General features: G+C 39.3%; 1 protein-coding gene across 7 annotated transcripts in view; it reads right to left on the bottom strand.

The window, feature by feature from the left end:
• The window catches only part of SMARCA2 (SWI/SNF related BAF chromatin remodeling complex subunit ATPase 2), a 166855-nt gene that overhangs the window by 73902 nt on the left and 80147 nt on the right, over positions 1-12806 (bottom strand). For all 7 annotated transcript variants that reach the window (XM_081282449.1, XM_081282448.1, XM_081282450.1 and 4 more), the window contains 4 exons: positions 10135-10242; positions 9328-9414; positions 5959-6005; positions 3497-3663 (listed from right to left, as the gene is read on the bottom strand). In XM_081282449.1, the coding sequence (XP_081138575.1) occupies positions 3497-3663; positions 5959-6005; positions 9328-9414; positions 10135-10242 (409 nt within the window). The remainder of the gene's footprint in view (positions 1-3496; positions 3664-5958; positions 6006-9327; positions 9415-10134; positions 10243-12806) is intronic.

A 12806-nucleotide genomic window follows, 5' to 3' on the forward strand; every position in this document is an offset into this window, starting at 1 on the left:
GTGCATCTATCTACTCTGAGGGTAGAAGTTCAACAGTTTTAATCAACTGAAAAATATCTGTTAATGTATTAACCCATTATGTCCCGCCATCCTATCTATGGAACACTTAAAAAACTTAAATTGAGCAACAAATATCACTTATGGTAACTCTGAAATAAATATTTGTTTTTAGAGTCATAGTCTTTTGAGAAAAGTAATAAGTGAATAGTGATAATATGCATTAATATCAATGATATATTATTAATGATAATAAATCACATCATAAGTTCTAGATTATGATTTCTAATCTATTTTAATGAAGCTGTGTCAATCTCATTGAGATATTTGCAGAATATAAACTTGGGACCTAGTAAGTTAAGAAGATATAAATAAAACTAATTGGGGAATAGGCCTATTTGGGACAAAATGATTTTTTAAATGCAAAACAAAGCACTGAAAAACAAAAAGAATGTCAAAATTACTTAGTCACGGAGTTCTCAGGCTCTATGCCAGATACCTCAGGCAAACAGATTCACTATATATCTGGTGTGTATTTAAACTGTGTAAATAGCTGGAAACTTGACAAGTTATAAAAACAAACAAGAAAAGATTCAAACGCTTTTCATGCAAAGCTATAGCATTTCTTATTACAAGGTTCAGAATCAGGTGGGCTTTATCATTAAGTCACATTCTTGGTCTTGTTTTTTTTTTTTCTTTTTTCAGACAGGGTCTCACTAAATTGCTGAGGATGGCCTCAAACTTTTGATCCTCCTGCCTCAACCTTCTAAGTAGCTGGGATCATAGGTGTGCACCACTGTGTCCTGCTAGATTTTCATTTCTATTAAAGATCCTCAAGTCAAGATCTTTACTGATCATCTGCAATCTTTTCAATATTGTTCAGAAAGATTCAAAGGCAAATGCTCCTTGCAGGTGCACAGAATTTAGCCTGCTCAGCACTAGCATCAGTTTCATGGTCTTTTAGACTGATGTAGAACATATCCAATTATAAGAATATGATTAATAGCAAGGGCAACTGTTTAGAAAATTACGGAATTTGCCAGAAGGAACACACTAAGAGACTTTCACGATTACTAATTTTAACGAGTTTCAGCTGCTCTTGGAAAATTTCATCTTCTGGGATAAAACTGTATCACTACCTCTCACTCAAAAATCATTTCCAATGAAAACCAAAACAGGAATGGAATAGTAGCTAAGCCTATTCATACAACCGTAATCTTTGCAGAAAATCCTTGCTGAGCTGTCAACAAGTGATTTTTTTTCCTGAAGTCACAATCTGAGATATCAAATTCAGCAAAGAAAATCTGAAGACATTTTACTAATTGGTGATGGAGTATGTGTGTGGGTGTGTGCAGTTGGAAGGGTGTATAATAATTTATCTGTGTGTATTGATTGATTCTCCAACAACCCTCTGCTCCCAAAATGAATGGCTGCTGTTTCTAGTGGAAGAGGCCTGTGCAACCGTCTCTATCCATCTGTAGCACACTATGCAACTTGCTTGTCTCTTTCAACTCAATGAATGATAAGAGCTCTGATGTCTGAACAGCGAGTGGCTCATTTATCTTATGTCTCCAATTCCTAGTCATTTTCAATTAGTCAAATTAATAATTTTAAACAAGTTCATAATCATTCTTAAAATGCTATCAATTCAGTAAGCCAATACTATTTCCAAGGTGGGGTTTATCTCACTGGGAATGCTAAAACTGAGCTCATTTGGAATCAGAAAGATGCAAATTAAACCCTGTTTTCACCATCTGACCTTTGTTTTCTCATCTGTTAAATGGGAATCATAAGAATAGTGATAAATAAGGATCCACTACTCATTGTGGAGAAAATCAATGATGAAGAAAAATCAATCAATGAAGCAGAGCATGCATCTGCTATTACCTATGTGTCATCGATGCTCCATAAACATCAGCTGTCAGGATAGTTATTACTAACAACAACAAGGACTGCAACCAATAGCCTATCAGAATTTTTCACACTGGCAAGAAAACATTAGAATAAATTGTTTCAAGGAAATCACTTCTTACCAGTTTGATAGATTCAATTATTCCCAGGTTGCTGGCCTCTGAGAGGTGAGGTTCGAATGAAGGGCCACAAGTGGCAAACATATTTATATAGGATATCTGGCTATAAATCCAGGGGGACATCAAGCCCTCCCCTGAGCACAGCAAAAGGTGGAAAGAAAGAGTGCCACACTTTGCCACACTGGGACAGAGGCTGGTGGGGAGCAACCAGTCAAAGAGAAAACAATCAGGAGTCTTGCCAAAAGAGACAGACTGTGGATAATACGTCTGAATGTATAAATTCAAAATTAATGTTTACTTAACCATCCGTCAGCTTTCAGTGACTTTGGAGGGGAGAGGTAAAAGGGCTTTTAAATCATTAAGTCTGCCAGATGGTTAGATTAGTAATACTCCAAAAGGTAGGCCAGACAGAGAATTCACCTAAAAACTCAAATGAGAAAATGTATGAGAAGTCTCAGTTTGGTGTATTTCCAATTATATTTAATTAATGGCAAAAGGGAGACAAAATATTGGATTGAAAATAAAATAATACCTTCTAATCAAATAGAAACTTTAAATTTCCTGTTCACTTAACCATAACATTAATACTGCATTAGATTTTCAAAAAAACAGGTATTAGCAGTTCTGTGATCTTTGTACCCAGGGATTAAACGCATCCTGGCTGTAAATTAGCTCTGTTTCCTCCTCACCACTCTTTGAACACATTCTCACCTGCCACAGTATGAAAACTGTAACATCTTTAATCTCTAAAATGTTATAGCCAGTATTAAATTCATAAAAGTAACTTAGGGAACATTACTAATTTCATCTTTTCTTCCCATTCGTATTTGCTTACTAATGTTTATGATGTGGTATTTCAATTTTACTTTTTAAATCAGACTAAATGCTGATTTCGTTTGCAAAATGCAGGGAACAATGAAGTCAAATCTCCTAACAATGTGACACGTAGGTATGTTCTCTTGAGAAAAAGAGAATTTACTGACATATATAACTGGAGATGAACATTATACTGCTAAACTAGAGAAAGGAGACATAGCTTTTATTCCCTTAAAATATATCTTCTCAGGAAAGGTAAAGGATTTTCAGCATTTTCAACATGATGCATAAGCAACATTTGATCCTAAGAGCAAGGAAAATTTTTTAAAATTTAGTGTAACTGTAATACTCATAAGTGACTCTGAATTCATTTGTGTTGGCTTGAATGTAGAACAACTGCATAATGATGTAAGCTTATTGAAAGGTAGAGAATGTAAAAACTGCCACCTAGAAAACTTGTATCTGGGCTCAGGATATAGCCTACCATGTGCAAGGACATGGGTTCAATCCTAGTATCATAAAAAATAAACAAACAAACAAAAAAAGACAAACTTTGATTCTCCTCCTGCATTTTGACCAAGGCTGGACCTAAGTGCCTCCTCCCTTCATTTTCAGAAAGCAGGGATGCTGAGCCTACTGCCTCACACACTCACCATCAAGACGCAGGTAAAGGAAGTTCCGAAAAGCAAAGTAATCCTCCATGATGGTCATGAGGGACGTCATCTGGCAGAAAAGCAGCACGCGGTGATTAGTCGCTCTCAATTTGGGCAGAATACGATCAAGTAGCTCAAACTTTCCTGAGGCCCGATACAGCTCAGCCCTGAACCCAAAAATGCAAAACAAGAAGACAGTATTACTGCTGTCTTCTTGAAGGATCGAGTAGCTTTTTGCTGTTCTCCCAGTGTCTTGTATGTAATAAACACTCAGTAAGGAAATGTGGAACGAATGAATGAATACCAGTTCTAAAACAAAGTACTCAGTGGAGAAAGAAAGTATACTATTCACAGGAAACCCATAAAGGGTACATTGTACCTGCTAAGTATGACGGCAGATTCTAGAAAGAAAAGGAAGCTCTTTCATGTTCCTAGCCTTTTTTACTTTTTCCCTCTCAATTCTAAGTCTTTATGTATTACATGCATAAAAAGGTTAATTTAGGGCACCCAGTGATCAATTCAAATATGTATTGAGTACCTAGTATATACCAAGTACAATGTTGGGCATGGGTACAGAGATAAACAAAATGGGTGATTATTAACTATGATTAGTCCAATGAAGAAAAGTAGTGGGTCATGATAAGAGGGCTCATCCCAATGGGAAGAGTTTGGCAGACCAGGGTGGGCCCTAGCCTGCTGCCTCTTTTTATAAAGTTTTATCAGAACACATAGCCACGCTCACTCATTTATTTTGTCTGGCTGCTTTCGTGCTACACTGGCTGAGCTGAGTAAGGGTGACAGAGACTTCATAGCCCACAAAGCTGGAAATCTTTTCAATCTGATCCTTTACAGAAAAGTCTGCAAATCACTGTGACCTCCCTGAAGAGAGAACATTTTAGCTGAAAGTTGAATGATGGTAAAAGGCATGCAGGTGACCAATGGGGACCGGAGGCTTAGAGGAGGAGATTCCAGGGAGAGGTGAGACACATGTAAAGGCCCTAAGCAGAAAAGCAGCCGGAGAAACTGGAAAAAGTAATGGTGAGTAAAACAAATAATGGCTTAAACCTAAGTTAGGGGAAAGTGCTGAGACAGGACAAAGAAGGGAGGTGGGCACAGGGACTGGCCACGGGGCTCTGCGCACTCCACCGATGTGCTTTAAACAAGGGAGTGTGAGGTTGGTCTAACTTTTAGCAAGGTCACCATGGACAGTGCATAAGAGTGGCCTGGGAAAGGGACAGGAGTGCTGGCTCACGGCTGCAGAGCAAGTAAAAAATATGAAGGGACAGTGACAAGAGAGGTTGACATGAAATGGAGGAAAGCTAAAGTAGGGCCTTTTTGCTCCACAGTAAACAACTTTTTTTTTTTTAAGCAACAGGGCTGTATTATATGCTATTAAAATTTAATTTTAGGGTTAATAGTCCTTGGAAAGCTCACCAGTGCACATGCAGTCTACAATACTATCAATGGGTATGCTGCCTTTTGTTTTGGGGGGTTTAAAAATTTATTTTATTTATTTACGTTTTTGGTTCTTTTTAGTTCTACAACACAGTAGAGGATAATTTGATGTATTTATACAAACATGAAGTACATCTTATTCTAATCAGGATCCCCAGCCCCTGGGTATGCTGCTTTTAATAGTCATATTTTCAAACCTTTGTCTTCCTGCTTTCATCCCTCACAGACCACTGCCCCTCAGAGCCGCACACCCTTAGCCGTGTTTCCACCCTGCAACCCTGTCCAAGCTGCAGGAGTGGAAGTGGCCACAAGTTTCAGGGGAAAGCGGCAAGAACAGGGAGGAGAGCCCAGTGTTGTCACTCTGCCTGGGTTTCAGTTCCAAATTCTCCCAGTGGCCCTGTCTGTTCTTGGAATCCAGCAAGGACCCCTCTATCCTAATACATTATCTCTGGAGCAAACCCAACAAAACAGGCTGTCCATTAGTGTAGCCTTCATCTGTCAGTCGCTGCAAGGATGATTCCCTTCAATGTCCACTGCTAATGAAAAATCTCTTATACAGATATTCTAGAATGAATGACTGCAAAATCGTACACGTTTATAGCAGATGAGACATTTCCTTTCATGCACATGAATGTTAAATATCAACGTGAAATTTAATAAGATAAATTTTCTTCTAAGCCCAAGCCACACTTTCAGTTAGAAGTGACAACCCTTGGAGGCTCCAGCAACGTTTTAGAACACTAGGAGACTATTAAGTCTATTAAATGAGATCTATGTCCTTTGAATAGCCACTTGCTCAAGGCAAGTAGTAATTTATGCCAGTAAAGTAAAAGAGAATGCTGATATCATTTTGGTTAACAACTTCTGCCCCTCCATGGTGGAGCAAGGAGGACCAAGGACACTGGTAGTATGTATTTGCATAATAGGAAAAAAAACACTATAGAAAATGGTAGTGTAGGTAGGACCAATAACACTATATTTTCAAAGGAAAAAAATGTAAGATTTACCCATTGATGACCCCGTTTGAATAGCCCAGGTGTTCAGCAAAGGATTCCTTTAAAAGAGAGAAAAGAAGAAAATGACTTTAAAATCTAAATATATTGTTGTTGTTGTTGTTGTTATTATTGTTATTATTTTGCAGTGCAAGGGATCAAACCCAGGCCTCACATGTGCTAGACAAGTGCTGTTCCATGGAACTAATATTATTGACCTAATGGTTTCTCTTTTAGTGAATACGCCCTATGGGCTCCTATAGTCAAAGGCAACAAAATAATCAATGAACAAGCAAATACTCAGTGTAGGCTGAACTGGAAACTCAGTGTCTTTGAGGTCAGATTTTCGTTCTGCTCTATCTAAATGGACTCCCAGAGGAGAACGTGAGCTCGTCAATGCAACAGGCACTGCGCATCAACCAGCCCAGCATGGAGCAGGCAGTTGTTTCTGGGGACCCACCCACAAGGAGCTCAGATCAGAGTCTAGGTTGGAGGAAGAGCACAACACAAGCAAGTCAGGATTAATAGGGAAACATAAATGTAATGTGAAAACAGTTACCAATAAAAATAATGGCTATTATGTAATGCAGTTCTTAACTGAGTGAAATCCTAACATCTCTCCCATACGGTGCTTTTGTTTTTACAATGAAAGCCCTAATTGTACTCTACCCTCAGTGTTCAGCTTCCACTTTTAGAAGACAGAACTTAGTTACTGAACTCCCTCCAGATTCAGAGGAAGAAATATTTGACTCTGCTCTGGGCTCTCTCTATTCCTGCTTTATGGAAACAGAGACCATCTAGGGGTAAATACATCACACCTCTACATTAGCCACCAGCTTTTCCTCCAAGGGGACCATATCTTTCCCTTTGGTTTCTAGTCTCAAATATGCTCATTATTCCTGGCAGGCTCCAGCCACTCAGGGCACTGCCCTGTGGCAAAGCCAACACAGATGACAATATCAAAATCCCTTCCCCCCTTCTAGATTCACACTTTCACTTCCAGATCTGGCCATTCCTTTCTAGATTCTTAGGCTCCATCCCTGTCTCGTAGCAGGATGGGAAAACCAAAGTGATGGTATGTGTCCCTGGACCATGATAAGATTGGGTAATCCTTATCTTTTAAAAAATGCTGCTTTCATGTCTCCATTTCAAAGTTTCCCAGAGAGGCAGTGAGACCAATCTCGAGACAGGGCTTCTGAAATAATGTGGCATCAACAAAGGACTGTGTGGCAACAAAACAAAGGCAAATGCACAGGATACTTCAGACCTGTAACTGCCAATAGATCAGCCAATGACTGCGGGTCTCTTATTTCTAAAGATCAGCTCTTCAAAGTTGTTTTTTTTTTAATGTTAAAAACACTGCAAGTCAAAATCTGTTTACTGACAGCTACTTATAAACAGGTAGGCCCTGGAGCTCATTGCTCCAAGCTCGGTCTCCTTTATGACCCTTCGTCCTTCCCAATACTCCAGACAGAAGCTTGAAGACAGAAGACGTCATCTGCCTTCCTTCCCCACATGGCCCAGCACATTTTGAAGGTTCATTTTTTTATGGTAACTGAAATGAAGTAAGACACTTAATTTTCATAATTTCTAAGTCCCCAAAGCCCTCTATAGATCAGAGTAAATGCCTTAAAATTGTTCTCAGGAAAAAATGGGACAGTAGGTGACAGGTCAACCTGACACGACCCTCATCATTTTCATCATTAAGACTTTCCCCACACCCCCAACCACATATCTACCCAGCGCTAATTCACTGACACCTTATGCCTGATTAACACATTAGTTTCCAAGATGTTTCCTGTGTTCTCATTTAAAAGTTCACCTACCTGCTGGCTCTACAATCTATTGTTCCCTTCTTATTACAAATCAAGCAGGCTTGAGTGACTTTCTCTACCAAGTTACAGGGACACGGTGGCCTGGGACATGAACTCACTAATGCCCACTGAATTCTCCTTCATCTATATCTAAATATACGGCTGGTTGGTAAGATTTTTTTAAAAACTGTTATTCCCATTGTCACTTCCCTTCAATCTATAAATATGCCCCCTCCCTTTTATGTTAGAGTCCGGTCGCAACTGTGCTGGGTAATCCTCTATGAATCTAAGCGCTCCACAAGAATCCTATGTCCATGATTCTCTCCCCTGTGTCCGTGGAAGCCTCCCTATCCAAGGACACTCTCCTCTATGTGTGGGTCCTCTTCCCTGTGTCTATGGATCCTCTCTCGTACATCTCAGACAATCTCTCCTAAGGACTTGAAGGCCACAGCAGGGTAAGAAGTTCTCCTAATTTCCCTGCACAGTTGAGACAGGACTGTAGCACAGGGAGGAGTAGGGAATAAATACTCTGACCTAACAGATGAGCCAAAAATAAAGGAGTAAAAATGAATATTCAAAATTAAAAGTACTTCAACACTTTTTTAAAATCCTGTGATTAAAGTTTTGATTTTCTAGAAGCTTTTATTTATTGCTTTTAAATGAACCGCTGTAGACACTGGAGTCGTGAAGTGATTTTTCTCCTCTCTTGCCCAATTTGCAGTGGAAGCTAGGCCCTAGACTGGCAAACAATGGCCCCAGGAGCATGTGCTTCCTCAGCAACACTGAAAAAAATGGACATGGCAATGGCAGCTCCTCTTGTGCTACAGCCAATTGTCCCTGCTAGAGTGAAACATTACCAGTGTTGGAAGCATGTTCACATGTAGAGAAGAGGGCAGACAATGTCCTCTTCCCTAAAAACAGCTGAGCATCAGAATAAAGGCATCAATTTACATCATCATCACAGTAGAAAGAAGACAGAAAAAAAAATATCAATCTAAGTAACAAACTACAGCCAGTCTCTTTCACAAAGAAAATAACGAAAGAACACCTTTATCTTTAATATTTACAAATACATCATTTGAATATTTTTGACGACATCCTTTGGAAGAAACTGGATGTGGCTGTCATTAATTTCAGAGCTCCCACTGGAACACGGCAATTCACTCAAACCCACACATGAGCCATTGCTTACACCACTCCTCGCTACTTTAAACTCTTGGTTATAAAACTCCAGATGCTCAGGTGCCAATGAGAATCCATAACCAGGAAATTCACATTTATTAATTCTGCCTGAAGAACTATTAGATCATCCCTTTTTGAATTCTATACATAGAGTCTTTAGACTTTTTTTTTTAAATTTTTTTATCTCCAGGTCTTTTTAAAATTATACTTTGAGACGGGGTCTTGTGAGGTTACCCAGGCTGGCCTCCAACTAGCCATTCTTCTGCCTCAGGCTCCTCAACAGCTGGGATTGTAAGAATGCACCACCACATCTGGCTTGATTTTATTTTTTTAACTAGCACTAGTAGGATTAGCACAAACAGAATCAAAACACAGGACTCAAACTTACCTCAATGTGCTGAAACATATATGGGTGATTGCAGATTTTTCTCAACTGCATGATAGTGTTCATAAGTGTCTTTGCACCTCCTTTCCCCTGAGAACAAATGGAAAGAATAGAACTAATTATTAATTGATCAGATATTTCCAATTTTTAGAAGCTAGGCTTCAGGGTTAGGAGTGTAAGTCAGTGGTAGAGCACTTGCCTAGAATGTGTCAAAATCCCAGTTTAGGTCCAAAATCTCTCTCTCTCACACACACACACCAAAACAATAAAAGCTAGGCTTCTTATAGAAAGGACAAAAGACCATAGGTTTTCTCAATAACATACACACCTTGCGATCCACAGTTCCTGTTGTTACATGGCTGCTTCTGAGTTAGATATAATGTCTATCTTATGATTAGCTTATCCTATAGGCAAAGTAAATCTTAGAGCATTACATTAAGTTAATGGCTGAATGACTATCTACTCTCTAGGATTTTGGAAGTCAGAGCACAGAACAGATGCCCAGGGAGTAAATCTGGATTTCAAAACCTTTTCAGATGCCACCCAACACTGAGACAGAAGGTGTTTTCTGCAGAATTGACATGAGTAGAGATAACTCTTTTGGTAACAAGAACATATTCCTTTCTTCCTGCCCCAACATAGTTCAGAGGTTAGAAGATTTCTCTTGGCAGCAACAATAGCTACAAAAAATGCCCAGCAATTTTTTTTAACAAATCAGCATGAGCAGAGATGCTTCTCAGAAATACTCCACAGCCATGAGAAGACACTGCCCAGCACCTGAAGCTACGCCAGGTTCTTTCCTCAACGTACCTTCTTATCTTTCTCAGAACCATCTGTGAGGAGGATCCCCTTCGCTTGCATGTGGCGATACAGAATCTTCTGCAGAGCTGACATGTCACACTTGATCACATATTCAACCTAAAGAAAGAAGAGCAAGCAGGTAAGAGCAATAGGGAGAAGGTGCCATTCCAAGATGATTGTTGAGACCAGATCTGGGTGCCACTCCTAAAGCACCAGGACACCTTTCCCCCCTTTCTTGGATTCACAGGGTAGGGCTGGGATGGGGTACTGGAGGAGACCGTGGTCCTCACTGTTAAAGGTACCAATATGACAGTGCAAACCCTGAAAGGTTATATATAGCAGAAGCTATGCTGTTTTCTAAACTATCTGGACTTAGTTTCGTATCTGAGAGAGGGAATGGTTTCCCAACTGTTCATACTCAAAATGTTTCAGTATATGGTATCTCTAGTATTTCTTCTGACTCCCAACCACACCTCCTTTCATATGAACAATTTAGGAAAAACAGCAGCTGACCAACAACCTCTGGTTTTCTTTGTAAAACATTTTAATTTGGTCCTATGTGACTATCCCTAATGCTAGCCTTAAATAAGCTGAGATTTCACAGCAGGCCCAGGTTGACTGTCACTAACCGCTACTCTTGAGAAATGAAAGGACACAACATAAGACAATAGGTGGAGGAGAAGAATTAATAGACAATTGGACACAACTCTATGGCCAACAAAAGGCCATTTCCTGTTGAAACAGGACAAAATCCAATTTAAAACAGTTAAAGGAAATTCGTATGTCCATGTTTTATCACACAACTGTATTACTTTATCATGCTCCTAATGCATAAAATCTGCCTTGCTTATTTCCTATTATTATTTTTCTTTATTAAAAAATTCCAAGAATACAAATGTGCAATTTTCATTAAAAAAGTCAGATTAATGCCTAGAAATCTGCAGAATGTGATTAAAAGTAATCAGCAAGCTGCCTAATGTTTAATAAACCGATTAAAAATGATTGGAGTATTTTCAGCTCTGAGGGCCAGAAAGAAGAGGTCACAAATGAAGAGAAGTAGAATATATTCATTTCACTGTTGCTTCAGAAGGAACCTGTCAGACTGGGGGGGGACCAGGGTTGATAGTCTTATGCTTCTCACTTTGATGCATCAAGTCAGGTTATAGAAAGGCTTGCTGTTTTGCATAACAGTTAAGAAAAGCAAATAAAATACCCCAAACATGCTTGGTCAGGAAAAAAAACCCAAATCCCCAAGTTTAATAAATAAGTATGAACTTAATACAGGCTTTGTGTTTTTCATACTTGATCACGCAATATGCTTAAGTATCTCAGCATCTCTCCTTTTTCTTTTTAAATATCTTTATTTTTTCAGTCTTATTGAATTATAACTGACAAATAAAAACTGTATATATCTAAGGTGTACAGTGTGATGTTTTGATATACATATACATTGTGAAATGATTACCACTAACCTACTTTTTCCAGAGTTCTTGATCACCATGAAATTTGATCATGATGAAAAAAAACTGTTAAACAAATTCAGACTTTAACAAGGACAAAGATATAAATGACATGAAGGGCCAATATTATGGAGCTCTTTCCATGTGCCAGGTCCTGTGCAAAATGCTTCATGTGCCTTTTCTCACTGAAATCATAAAGAGCCACGCCTGATGGTGCATACCTATAATCCCGTGGCTTCGGAGGCCGAGGCAAGAGGATCACAAGTTCAAAACCAGCCTCAGCAACTCAGCGAGTCCCTAAGCAACTTAGCAAGACCCTGTCTCAAAATAAAGTATAAAAAGGGCCAGGAATGTGGCTCAGTGGTTAAGCACCCCTGAGTTCAACCCCAGGTACCATCCTCCCCAAAAAAATACAAGAGCTCTATGGTATAATCACCTTTAGTGTACTTTTTATAGCCAGGAAATATGAGCATCACAGAGGTTAAACTACAGGTCCAAAGTGATCCAGATATGCAATGGTGCAGTTAGGATTTGAAACAGACATCATTCTTTAAGCGCTACACTATGGAATACCAAGGAGATTTTCAGGCTTCCCAGCTCTGCCTGGTGTTCACTTTCCGCTAGGCCACTCAGCTGGCTTGTTCACATCCTCCTGAACGTGGGGAGGCTGCCAAATCCTGTTTCAAGGTGCGGAGGGCTGAGGCATGGCATATCCAAAACTAGGGGATGAACCCTTAACCCCCTACCCATCAGTCAGCTACTGCTAAGGGCTAGAGGGTAAGAGCTTGGGAAGCAGCAGACTTGTGGGACTATGCTGTGGACACAGGGATCCAAGTGTCCTGCAAGAGTCCTGTCTGTGAGAACTGAACTCTTCCTTAGGATCTAATGGCTACTCTCGGAAGAAGAAGGTACCCAAGCCTCCTCCCTCATATGATTAGAGGGCAACTGTTTGATACACATGATCAAATAACTATAAGTTTCACAACTGCATTTTTTATTTGCTTCTGGAAACTTCCAAACAGCTCTGAGCTTTTTTTTTTTTTTTTTTTTTTTTTTTTTTTTTTTTTTGCTTTTGTACTTTTTTCTAAGCCTGGGATGTCCTTGGCCTTAAAGCTTCTTTCTAAATTCTGTTGTACCTTGAGGGCTTTTTTTGAGATTTTCCCCAATCACCCTATCAGTCTATCACCAAAACTAATTTTTCTCTTTAATTCCCTCAAAGAA

The sequence above is a fragment of the Spermophilus citellus genome (assembly GCF_964194105.1).
Source record: "Spermophilus citellus genome assembly, chromosome: 2".
Taxonomy (NCBI): domain Eukaryota; kingdom Metazoa; phylum Chordata; class Mammalia; order Rodentia; family Sciuridae; genus Spermophilus; species Spermophilus citellus.